At 38.7% G+C, this 13,804-nt stretch overlaps 1 protein-coding gene across 2 annotated transcripts in view; it reads left to right on the forward strand.

The window, feature by feature from the left end:
* Positions 1-257: 257 nt before the first annotated feature.
* Positions 258-13,804, forward strand: part of fndc5a (fibronectin type III domain containing 5a) — a 34,807-nt gene continuing 21,260 nt past the window's right edge. The window contains exon 1 of one of the 2 annotated variants that reach the window (XM_032547590.1): positions 258-1,092. In XM_032547590.1, the coding sequence (XP_032403481.1) occupies positions 1,032-1,092 (61 nt within the window). In that variant the 5' untranslated portion in view covers positions 258-1,031. The remainder of the gene's footprint in view (positions 1,093-13,804) is intronic. The other variant, XR_004336829.1, reaches the window with a different exon arrangement.

A 13,804-nucleotide genomic window follows, 5' to 3' on the forward strand; every position in this document is an offset into this window, starting at 1 on the left:
CAGAGGCAGCGGCGGGCTGTGGATCGAGGCGCACAGCGGGGCGAAGTCAGCACTTCTTGGGGACACTGCTAGGGGACAGTGGGCTGTCTCCTGACTCGGGACACGCACACGGGCAGAAACAAACACACAAACATCCCGGAGAGCTTCGAGCCCTGGAGCGAGCTGCGGGGAACCTGTCAGGTACTGTAACGCGGACTTTCACCACCTCTGCGCCCGCTTCGCCGTGCGCTCCGGGCGCTTCGCAAACAAACCTGAGGTGGAGAGGCGGGTGTCAACTCGGTGGCGAAGTCAAGAGACACGTGTCTGCCTGTGAAGTGGAGAAACGCGTTTCCACAGAGGCGACTGTTTGCGTGGGAAAGTGTATGCATATTTAATAGAAGAGTGGGCAGCGATAATTCGGAGAGATCTGGCTCACCAAGTGGGCAAAGTGAAGCAGGGGCGTGAGAGGGCTGCTGGTGACAAGTTTTCACTTGATCAGCTGCTCATCCCACACGGTTGCGCCGCGCTCTAGAGGTCAGGTTCGGTGTTTGGCGGCAACTTTTGGCTGCAATTTCAAACCCATACGACGGGGAAAGCTTTGCTAAATCCTCGGCATGACTAGAGAAAATAAGCTTATTTTGTTTGTGTTTTTTTTTTTTTTTTAGCTAAATGTTTTTATTTGTCGAGCCCGGCTGTATTTCTAAGCGGTAGGAACCTCACACACAAAGCCAGCGCGTTTCAGTCTGCAGATGCAGCCGAAGGCTGCTGAGCTGGAGGAGGGATCTGACTGGTGCACATTTTGGACGCATGTGAAACGGCGCAGTCCATGATGATGAAGATGATGATGCTGGCTGCAGCTCTGCAGACAATCGCGGCAGCTGAGTGAGCCGTGAGGTGCTGCCCAGGGTGCTGAGGAGTCGCCGTGTCCCCGCCACCTCCTCCCCCTTCCTGCCCGTCCAGACTGCACGCGTGAACAGCCGTGGATGCCGAGCAGCGTAACACGGCCCGAGTAAATAAATGGGACCGCACGTCGTCCGAGCGTTTGAGATATCATGGAGAGATTTTTCCTGCTCGTCCTCAGCGGCTGCCTCGGCGTCTCTCGAGTCACGGCGGGTAAGTTTTGTGGCTTGGGAGAGATTTTTTATTTTTTTTACCCCAGGTGAATCTGAGCGGTGGTGATCATTTACTGCGAAACTGAACGCAGCATTCGTTGCGGGGGGTTTCCATCGGCATGCGAGGTGATGCTGACTCTGGTGTGTGTTGGGTTGCAGTTGCTTCTCATTGTGTGTTTACAACATTCTGCAGCTGGGCAGAGAAACATGGAGGAACATGTGGAGACGGAACTGACCTGTGACACACTGCTGCTGCTGCCTCTGTGTGTTAATGGGAATAAACCTGAGCTGTGAAGCTCATAACATACAAAAGCATCAAGGCAAACATCGTAAATTTCTTAGACAACTAAGGCTCTTTTTGTTTCAGTTGACTAAAGTGTTGAAAAACTGCATTTTCTGGGGAATTTCCTTTGAGTTCTGGTCATTAATGAAGATGCGATGATTAGGCTTTTCCTGGCCAATAGCTCACAAATGTGGCTTAAAATTCTAACCAATTGTTCTATTTTTCTTTTTCTAATTTAATTGACAAACATGTGAAAAAAAGAAAGAAATGTGTTGAATGTTCAGAGGACTTTAAGAGAGAAAAATGAGAACCTGTAATAAAAATAGTCATAAGAGAAAACAATGCTCTACAGCTTACACAAATGAAGGACTGTGGAGTATTTCAATTACACTGCATAAACGAGAGAAAAATAAGTTGCTGTTTCTGGTTTTTTCATGAAACTAAATGCGCAACAATACCAAAAAGATAATAAAATGTATTGCAGATTCTTTGATTGAGGTAGTACTTTTTAAATTGAAGGAATAAACAGATTGCCAATTATTATGCATCAGGTATAAAAAAAATCTCTCACAGGTGGTCTGATCTGGCTCAGTTGCTAGCACCGCTGCCTTTCAGCAAGAAGGTCTTGGGTTTGAATCCCAGTCAGGGCCTTTCAACATAGAGTTTGCATGTTCTCAGGGTGTATGTGTGAGTTCTCGGGTTCTCTGGCTTCGACCTACAGTTCAAAAATATGGATAGTAAGTCAACTGGGGGTTGTTCTGTCACAAACTGGCAACCTGTCCAGGGTGTGCCCGTCCTCTAGCTCAATGATTGTGGAAAGCTGGTCTAGATGAGGAAAAAAGTCTATCGAAACATTTCCTTTGACAGACAGGAAATGGTGGAAGTTTTCAGTTTTGATGCATGAAAAAAAAGGAGGTTTTCAGTGTCTGACCTTCCAATCGCCAATCAGAGCTGACTTAGCAAAAATTAAATATCGTATGTGTTATTTCAAGAAAGACTCCAGATCATTAGAAATGGGGGACTGCTGCTGCACGGAAATGCCGCAAACGCATCCAGTGGGAGTGCTGGTTTTTTTCCAACACGCATCCATTAAACATCCATCTTAAAAGCCCAAACTATGCCGCACTCTGGAGCGCTCGCAGAGATGGAGAGCCTCTCTTCGCTCCTGCCGTCAGCATGCTCCTCTGGTTCGCTCATCATCCTCCCACTTTCACACCCTCACCGCTGATGATGGATCACCAGGCTGCTGCTCTCTGATACACACAGACTTGCACAGTTTATTGAGACAAATAATTTAATTGTGCCCCACCCTTCGGACCTCCTGGGGTAATGCCTGGCTTCCATGAAGGGAAACCACTTTTTGAGGCCATTTTACAACCGTGAATGTACATGGTATTTAATTTACAATAGCATATTATTTAGAAATACTTTGTTTTGTTGACTGTGTTTTACAGATGCACCGGTAGAAAAGCTTAAGAAGCTTTTGATTAAACTAAATGTTTTTTTAAATTTAGTATATGAAATAGTATAAAGTCACACACAAAAATACATATATTATAAATCAGACATTTATTCAGTGAAGAAACCTGACATCAAGAATATATATATGGTTTTTTTTACAAAATCACAAGCAGCGCAATTTGACGAAAAATCCACAACTTTCTGTTTAACCGACTTACAAATAAAATGATAAAATGAAGGTTGTTTTTTTTTGTTCACCATACATACAGGTTATATTGTCTCTCCAGCACACTGAATAAGCGGTATAGTCTTATTGCTACACATAAACTAGAGGATTTTACTAAACTCTTTATCTGAAACCATGTGTTTTGGTCAGATTATACTATAATTGGCTTTTTCACCGACTCATATGGGCTTGTTGTGAAACAAAGGATAAATATTACAAAGTAAGGTGAAGGATCTGTAATGCTTTGGGACTGCTACTTTTCCAAAGACACTGGGTTAGCATGCACGGCATCATCAACTCTTTGAAATCCCAGTAGATTATAGATTGAAACCAGTAAACTAAATATTCCTTATTTAATCATCATCAAGTTATGAATCATACAGAAGTTTACAAAAGCAAAGCAGGGCAACAGTGGCTCCATGCGAAGTGTTGCTGCCTTGTTTTCAAAGAGACAAAGGTTCAGTTCCAGTTTCCTCCCCGCCACATTAATGTGCCCTGAACCTCAAGAATCTGCAGATCGGTTTACGTTTATCAGAGCTACCAAGTGGATGCGGTTAAATTAGAAAAAGCTATTTTGTGTCACATTAAAATTGGAGAACACAGGGTTAAAAGTTTCAACCAAAATGATTTTGGTGTGTATTTGCAAAGTGTGAAAAGTCCCCCATGTTTCAGAGCAGAGTAAAAAATAAATCAAAAAAGGATTCTACGTGCAGCACGTTTCAGTGGTCATGTCTGCCAAAGTCTGGGGTTTTGTCCTGGCACTAGGCGCTGATTCAGTGCTTTAAGGAAAGAATCTGTTCCAATTCATCTTGAATCGTTTGAATAGTTTTCTCATCTCAATAGCTTGAAGGCTCTTAACCAAAAGCTTCCCACCAGATCTGATTGGATGTGATTAACGTTTTATATGTTTTGCTTTTTTTTTTTTGCTTCTCCTCTTCACCAGCTGTTCAAAGGTCCATCTGAGCTGTATGGATTTTTGTCTGCAGTTTTAGGGGCGATTTTATGTGACACATTAGGTCACACTGCTTCCTCTTGGTTGTTGCAAACATGGTAATTTGTGTTTCAGAGCATCTCTTAAAATAAGACGGACTAAACACAATGCAATTCTTACAGAAAAAACATTTGTAACAAATAAAAATGTGTTGCAGACATGTAAAAAGCTCTACATTAACAAACATGCTGCAGAGGTTTAAGGCAGAATCTAAACTGGAGAAAAAACTTGATTAAATTAATGGCGAGAGAAATAAACAGGACAGGTGTAACAATAAATAAGTTTGGAGCCAGTATGAAGAAAAATGTAGAATGCGAAAAAAAAAACAGAACAGATTAAATGAAACCATAGTTGTGCAAATTTAACAAAAGAAACTGACAACAAAAGGAAAAGGATTCTGCAGACTTCCTGTTCGGGTGCAGACATTCTGAATAAAATAGAAAATAAAGGAATAAGAAGATTATCTGTATTTATGTAATAAAGCCCCTAGCCTTTATCTGATTTCTTTCAAACAAAAAACAACATCAAACAGCTTCTTGCTTGTTGATTCGTTTACATGCTTTAAAGATGAGAGCTTCTGGTTTTCATGCCTTTTATGAGCATGAAGAAAATCCGGAAGCTTTTGGTGTTTGATCACTGTTTAGAGTCAAAAAATGAAAACTCCTCAATAAGAGGATATTTTAGAAAATGTCTCCCTGAGTCAGGTTCTCTTTCTGCTCCATTAAAAATGATTAATAAATAATCATTAATTAATCATTTTAAAAAATATATTATGCTCCGAATGAGTGTAATTAATCTAAGCAAGTATTAAACATACTTTTCATTATACATACATTTTTGTATTAAAGTCCCACCTTCCGTCTCTCACAGTAAGCGATCGTAAAGTATGTAATTTTAATGAAAGCTTTAGAGTGGATGTGCTGTTGGAGAAAAGGAAAAAAAGGCGGAAAATGAGCTTTTATCTAAAAAAGAACTCCCACAAAATATGTTACTACTGTATAGTAAAAACTCATATGCTCTCTGCTTTGCCTTTTAGTCACATGCTCCATTTTAGACGAGGGATTGCTGCCTGACTGACAGAAAAGGTCCATTGTCAGCTTTAGAGGAACATTCAGGACTCCTGGTCCAGTTCATCTGGAAATTATGTTTCAGTTTATCTTTATAAATTAAACCATGCCAACCTAATTCCCACTAAATACTTTAAACAAAATTTAACCATGTTGATTTTTGGGAATGGGAGCAGGTAAGAATGTTATTGAGCAAATTTTTCTTAGCTTTATCCTTTCTAATTTCCCAAAGCGATTCAACTTTCCCTTTACTCCAGCGTTTATTATAGTAAAGTAGACAGTACATATTTTATTCTTTAGCAGAAGAAATCAAACTGCAGATAATTTCAACTCTGCTTCTGCATATGAAATGAAAGGTGTCCAAAGTTTAAACTAAATCCAAGATAACTGTAAAAGCACCTTCAGAAAAATAGCACTATTGCTCAAGATTACTTCAAGGAGTAGAAAGCAAGTCATTAATAAACAAATGAGTAAAGACACAAACGTTCCACACAGTTCTGTTTCACATTTATAAATTGTTGACGGAAAAGCACTAAATTATGCAGCAATGTTTCCTTTCACCTTGCTTCAAAAAATTCAGCTGCACAAATCTTCGCCTCGGTCAGCACTTATTTTGATCTAAAACTGTGTAAAACCCTTAAAACAGTCATAGACGAAAAGACTTTTAAACACAAAGAGGAAGCTGTAATTTCTATAAAATATTTGACTTCAAAAAATATTTTCTCTCCCTCACTGCGTATTATGTTTTAATCATTCCATGACGAGCTGAGCAAGACGAAGTGAAAAACAGTAAAGCCAAGTGTTTGTATCAATCTGCTGCTGTTCTTTCCTCTGGCACCGTGTAACACTCTCCTTCATTTTATAAAGCCTCTTTGAGCTCGCTGAGAGCTTCTGGCTTAGCAAGAGGCAGATGAAAAGAGCAATGGCCTTGTGGTTAATAGCGATGGCTCAAACTTGCAAAAGTTATGAGATCAGGCAGCAACACAAGGATTAGGATCAGCGGGAGGTTTCAAGCACAAAGAGAATCATTTAGATTGCCATCTCTTTACGTCAGAAATTGATTTTAGCGGCACATTTCTTTGATGGTGTTGTTTGTGCGATGCGTCGGGACAGATTGGCACCGTCGTTTGAACACTGAGCCCATGGGAGAAAGAGGCGATGATGCCAGCAGACTGACGTGGCGATGGCGGCGCTCTGACGCACGCCGTCGCCGGTTAAATGTCCCAGGTGTGGGAGGGTCTGAGGTTTGTTGGGTTTTTTTCCAAGAATGTAAATGTTTTTTCCATCTGACCTTTAGGAAGTTAGCGGTGAATAATTTCACCATCTGTGACATGTTATTTATACACAGAGACATGACAAACCAGATCCGATGATCCTTTTCAGTAGACCAGCAGCTCTGTATAAATATCAGTTTAAATATGTTTTGTCTCACAAGACAAATATTTCACAAGTCCAAAAAAGCCAGATAGAACATTCCTTATTTTTCAGCACTGATTTGTTGTATTGCAGATCATCTTTTATTCATAGGTCACAACTAAGGTAATTACCAGTAATCATTTTTACAAAACAAACAATTAATTATGTTCCATTTATACTTTACTTTGAGTTCATTAGAGTGTTTTGGTTCTTTTGATTCTCAGTCTACCTTTTTCCTTGGGGTGTATATATGACGTAACACAGAGGTTCACTTCTATTGCCGATGCTTCAAAATAGGAAAGAGGAGAGCAAGTCACATACAAATAAGGCAAATGGCTCCAAAATGTCTGGCGTTTCCTAAACTCTAAGAGTAAAGAGTTCCTGGATAATCCATAAAGAAATCGTGAATCGACCTTCTTTCATGGCCATGTCAGTGCCCCAGAATTTCAAAGGAAACTTGACTTTTTTTTTTTTTTATAAGCAAGGAAACATGGTTGTGCAAAGTATGAACAGCAGTGGAGAGTGCCTAAGTATGCATGTCCCCCATAGATTGTCATTTGTATCTTTTGGGATTTTTGTCATATGAATTCCATTATTGTAGCCCCGTTTGCTTTGCTGCGTGTTTTATTTAAAATAAATGTTTTAATTTGGTCCTTAGTTTTCATCTTGGCTTCAGTTAGTTGCCTGATCATCATCTTCGTGTCCTTCAGCAGTCGACAATAACAACCACTAATTTTCTTTGATTATTTCACGGCTTTTTCTCATGTTGGTTTTCTTGATGTCGCCGAGTTGCCTCATTTTGTTTCTCCTGGTTATGTGCTTCCACCTAAAACAGCAGCATTCTCTGTTAGTGTCTGTGAAAAAGAAACAAGTATTTTCTGGGCTATTATCCTCACGAGTCCACCAGGTGCCACGTGTGGTTTTAAGTAAGACTGAATCTCCAAAAAATAAAAATAAAAAGTCAAACATTGGAACTTGGAAGCATAGCTTAAATGCAAGAGTGTGTGGATCCTTCTTTATTAAAAGCTGCTTTTTGTTGGTGAAATGTGTGGTGGCCCAGATGGTGTGTTTTACATATAAGTGGTCTGTAGAAAAGGTGTGTCCCTAGGAGATTACTTGCTTTATTTTCCCTGTTTCCTATGTGCTTCCCTCTGAAAAAGTTTCTCTGTATTAGAAGTTTTGTCTAATAAAAATAGGCCAGAGATAATTTTATTGGCTGTTGGAGTTTTGTTAACTTTTCTGATTCATAATTTGGAAGTTCAGAAAAAAGGGACAAAATGAACATGATGAGGATCCAAGAGGTCAGCTGGTGTTTCATCTAAGGGAATGCTGCTGTATCTAAACTTTATTGTACTTATTGTGTACAAATTTGTCACAGATATCAGATATTTAGGACTTAAAGGAATTTTAAATGACAAAATATTGATTTTAATACGGTTAATATTATTAGAATTAGTTGCTAAAAGTTTGATCTTTTCATAGCACATTGACTGTCTCAACAACACATATACCGGACATCTTCTGTGTACCATTAAATTTGTTTTAACTATAAATTTCAGTCCTGAGAATTAATCCCTGTGTCTCAATAAAGCACTTACTGTAGGAAATGTTTGGAAAAAGTCCTACAATTGATAAAATATTTAATGAACTAATTCACAACTTCCCAGAGATCATTTCTAATCATTTTGAAAGTAGCAATTAACAAATTTGATGGTTGCTCTTTAATAAATGATGAGATGGACTAACGCCAGTCTACATCCCAAACACCCAGCGCCAGCATTAAGGTGAACAGAGAAAAGACCTTCAGTTATTTAAATTAGTTTTGAAAAATATTATTTTGAAGTTTATAGCATATCTGCACATCTTATACTCATTAAGACTTTTATTCAAGTTCTGTCTCATAATCTGTAGCTGCTTCTCTACCTGCAGGCATAAAGTTTCTTGTCAGTATTTTATTTGTGCTGCAGTGGATAATTAGACCCTCAGATAAAATCCTTTTAACAAGCTCAACAGGAAACCGCACCATGCTGAGGAGGTCATAAATATGGCTGAAGGTTACCGTACTCATACTGTTTTTTTAAAGAGCCTCTCTTGCAGCACTATAAGTCCAAATAGCAACTAGATTTACTGGTTGAAATATCCCTTCTCTACGCTCACTGCATCTCTTGTGTCTGCAGCAAAGCATCATGGAAACTGCTTTGTCTTTGTTTTTTATGCTTGGTCTTTATATCAGTTTTTATATTATTATTTAATCATGATTTTTTTTCTTTTTATTTAGGAGTATCTCAGTTTTTTCAGTTGTCCTTTTTTAATTCAGGGATCGCCACTGCTTGAATATTTCCATTTTTTAACTGTTTTTCTTTCTATTACAAAGTGCTAATATCACATTCATAACCTCACATCAAGCTGCGAGGTCTTTTAGAGTTGTCATCTCCATCTCATATTACTTGTTTGCCTTAGGGGGCCAGGAGAAAGCGGGGCGGGAGGCTTATTCCTAATTTGAGAATAGATTTCATTAGCAGTGGGGTTGTCAAATAATCAGGCTCACGGCGCTCCTTTGCCTTTCTAAATTAGCTGGCTTGCATTCTCTCTGTACACAATGCTGCATTGATTTTCAAACTCAGCTTTTTGACATTTAATTAGGGGAATGTTGGTGGTGTGCACATTTCATCAAGTAGAAATATGGTGTTTTGCAACCGCACCCTTTACACCTCAGTGCACTTTTGGCCAGCAGGGTTGGAAAATTCATTTCCCACGAGTAAATAACTCATTCCTCCACAGAGGGACTGAAAAAAAATTAAGCGTGATTATTTGACAGAGCTGTGTACTGAAGCACAGAGGACCGTAGAGAATGCATAAAAAAATACGGCATAGTCTAAACAAATAAAAACATAGGTTATCGAATAAGGAGTGATCCAATTGTAAATAATCCCACATTTAAAGCTAAAACACTTTTTTTACAGCCGTTTCTCAACCTACACTGTAAACCAACTGAAGGACGAGATTAATCAATAGCAAAGTAGTATATGAGTGAGTCACCATCTTCCCTTTTCACCCACCACATCCTCACTGTAGCTGGATTTCCATTGAAGTGTCAATTACAAGCAGAAAACGATGGAGGGGCTGCCAAAAGATCCGAAGCACGGCACAGAAATACAGCGCGAAGAGAGACAGACGTGGATGAAAAGCAGGAGAGACAAAAAAAAACACAGACAGCGCGGGTGTCTACGAGGGGGAGGCTTTACCGCAAGTGTCCGCATCAGTCAGGAAAAATAGGTTCGGAAAATAATTTAATACAGATATATGGTTTTCTTCTGGCAGCTGTAAATCCTAAGGATCTGGCAAGACACTGAAATAAATTATAAAGAACAAAGAAAAGGGGGATTCCATTCATGAGGTGCCTTCTTTTAGGCTTTTGGTTATATTTTAAGCAATGACAGTAAGAAGTGTGGCTGTGAACCAGCTGGCTGCCTTCAATAACGAACACATTACCGGCAATCAGTTATAAAACATGACAACGCATTGCAGTGTGATCATACACAAATTAGCTAGCATTCCTTAATTAACTACCAGATGTTTCTGCTTCCTAATAAAGTCTGAAATGCCTCCAGCAGTTTTATTCAGTAAGCTTAAAAAGCTCAATGTCAACTACATCACTGTAATTCACTATCTAATTTAGTATTTCACAATTTTGAATCTTATAATTCATTGTTTCTTAAAAGTTTCCTAAAGGTTAGGGATAGGGTATGGGTAAACAATTTCAGTGTTTGTTTTTAACCAACAGCTTTTCAGCCTATCAGAATTAATTCAGCTCTGTTGCTAGGCAGACAAAGGACTGAATCAACTTGGTGAATATTAACTCTACAGAGAATCTGGAGCGCTGCAAAAACACATGTAGTCTCTTTATGTAAAGTGAACAAACAAATCCCTTCATTTCGAAGAGATCTTGCAGGGAAAATGTTAACCAGCAGGAAAAATACACCAATCAACTGGTGAGAAACTGGAAAGGCTGGTTTTCAGTCGATTAGTTCAGTAATAAATAGCATTAAAAACAGATAAAAGTTTAGGAATGTGAAGTCATCTTGGGCGTGCCAAGGGCGGGTTGTGTTGTTTTTAAAATACATTCTCAGAAACACTCCTTCCTGTCCTTTTGTTCGACTGTCACTGACCAAAGCGAGAGAAAGAAACACGTAACTTTTTTTTTTTTTACTATTTTTACTATTTTTACTGTCACTGACCAAAGCGAGAGAAAGAAACACGTAACTTTTTTTTTTTTTTACTATTATTATTGATTAATAATCAATAATCACAATAATCACTACGCCACCACTATGCCGTGGTGGCGTAGTGGTTAGCGCGACCCGTATTTGGAGGCCTTGAGTCCTCGACGCGGCCGTCGCGGGTTCGTCTCCTGGACCCGACGACATTTGCCGCATGTCTTCCCCCCTCTCCTTCCCTGTTTCCTATCAGCCCACTATCATATAAGGGACACTAGAGCCCACAAAAGACCCCCTGGAGGGGTAAAAAAAAAAAAAGGAATTTGAAGTCATCTTCAAAAAACAAGAATGTTAATGAAAAGTTCATTAATTTCTTTAACTCAATCACAAATTGAAACACATTATAAATTAATTACACACAAACTGATGTTGTCACAACTAGCTTTCTGGACAAGCTTTTTCCCATCCAGCTAATGAAAAATGCAACATTTAAAATAAGAATATTATATCAGACCAAATAAAACATTTTGAATACAGAAATACGAGCTGTAATGAAAGGCATGTAATACCTCCTTTAAGGTTATTATTTGCAAAAGGTACTTCTAATCTGACAAATGAGTCTTGCTGGAATCCTTATTTGAATTTACTGAACAAGATGATGTGCTTTGATGCTGAAATTGTAATTCCTCCACTTTCTAAAAGATTCACAAACATCAACGTTATGAAACAAAGCTGCTGCATTTTTTTTTTCTCAATTGTGTGCTACATTCTTTAGAAGAGTGTCTGAATCTTTGCAACAAATATCAAAGGAAACCAAAAATTGGTGTGGATTGCCACATGTCTGATCAGTGTAACTCCTCACTACACCTCAGGCCTGACAGAGAAAAGTTCAAGCTGACAGCTGAGAGACAGCCAGGTTGGGGCGTAGAGCCTTGACATGTTTTTGGCTTTCAGGTGAAATTGACAGTATCAAGCTGTTTTTTATCACTTAATTGCTGAGTCTCCAAACTCTAATCTCTCTTTAAATAATTAATTTAAAAAAAAAAGGAAATATGAGCTACATGTCTCAACAGGTTTACATAACACGCTTATATTCAATGGAAAACTCAGTTCTGCAATTTGTTCTCCTACAAGATACTCAGCATTATGGTTTAATTTATAGCTGCTATTTCCCCCGCAGGTTAATGTGCTCTTTAAAAGTTGTGCTGTTTTATCTATGTTTCCTCAAATTAACACTGCTTTGATGCGTTATCCCATCAGCAGGTTATTGCAGCTCACATAGGGTGACTGTTTACGCACCATAACATGGTTTATAGAGACGGACGTTGTTAAATCTGAATTAGTAGCCCACCATGATGCAGAGTGATTCTAAACACCTGAGGCTGGTGCTTCCTTTTAAAAGGCCAGATAGAGCTGGAACATGATGGAGCTATAGCAGGCAGTTTTCACCCTAACTCACAAGCCTACAGACTAGCTTATTAGCAACCTGGGGAGCAGAACTAGCCAAGGGGCCTGAATCTGGGAGAGAGGCATTTCTAATGACTGCAGAGCTGTAATAAGGTGGTACAAATCCATGTCTCCCCATGGGGCTGGATGGAGGCAGGAACACCACCCTGCATGCTTGTGGTTTTAATTCAGGAATGACAACAGGGTGTACTGTCGCTAAACCGGTTACATTCATGGACTTTGCTGAATTCAGAATGTATGGCTTTATAAAAACGTTGTCCACTAAGGACATCTGTTACAGTTTTTCAGTTATACAAGTATGCTATCTAATATTCTTTCTATATGCAGTTTTAGGGGTTAGGTTTAATTCATGATTTAACAAGGAGCCCCATTGGTTTTTCTCATGGAGCTAGCTTGGTTTGGAGCTAGGTGTTTTTCTTTAATGATCGAACCATCACTTGAAAACTGCTTTTTGGGTTTACTAATGTCATCCTTGGTCTGTTTGAAGATCTAAAACATTTAAGTGTGACAAAAACAACAAAAAGAAGAATCTGTAGAGGAAAATACTTCCACAGCACGGTATGGAACTGTTACATGATTAAAGGGACAGTATGCATTGTCTAGACACATAGTGCCATTTTATAGCACAATCCAGTAACTGTGTTACCTGCAGTTGTAGATAAAAATGCTGTACATATCAAACATAAATTTCACGAAATTTGCATTTGTCTCTTTAAGACGATCATACTCTTTCCTAAACTCCACCTTCAGTACATCATCACCTGAGTGCTTCTCACCGTAAATACATTAAAATCTGATGATGAAATGCTTGAATTTATGACACTAAGTAAATATGGGCTATTTTGAAACTTTTGGTCAGTTTAAATGCAATGCGATCATTTATTTTGCATCTAGCTGCATTAGTTTATCTAAATACTCTTTGGATCAACTTGTCACACTCTCCATCTGTCTACATCTACACTCCTTCATATGCTTACAAACAAGTTATACTTCACCTCAGTCTAAATAAACACCAGAATTTGGGGGATTTTTAAAAACCGTATATGTCTTACGTTCTTTTCAGTTCTAATGTGTTGACATGAATGTATCCACAGGTCGATCCTGATGGATTTTCTGCCTCCATGATCCACCTCTCCATTAATTGCAGTTATTGCTGCAGTAGTTTTTGTTCTCTCTTTGTTTTTTCTTTCTGTTGATGGCACATTTGGCCCAGCATTGCTGTTTTAGCTCCATCTCTTTCCTGGATTGAGCTATTTCTGCCAATAACTCTGCATTCTCTTTGGGTTTTATTTTTTTCAGTGAAAGTACTCCTGGCTCAATGCTTCTGAGTTTAACTGTGCATGTTTCCTGGAACTCATGGATGCATTTTAAATGAATAAAATGGAATTGAATGAATATGCTAATATTAAGTTTACTTTTTTTAAATGTCTGTTCATATAAAATCAAGTTTTTGGATAAATTCTCAGACAGCCTAGTTACAGCACTTTAAAAAGAATACATCAGATTACATCATGAGGCAGACTGACTGCAGATTTATTCTTACTAAAGTATTTGCACTGTGTAAAGAGGTTGCAGTGAACTTTAA

Source organism: Xiphophorus hellerii, chromosome 19, assembly GCF_003331165.1.
Source record: "Xiphophorus hellerii strain 12219 chromosome 19, Xiphophorus_hellerii-4.1, whole genome shotgun sequence".
Taxonomy (NCBI): Eukaryota; Metazoa; Chordata; class Actinopteri; order Cyprinodontiformes; family Poeciliidae; genus Xiphophorus; species Xiphophorus hellerii.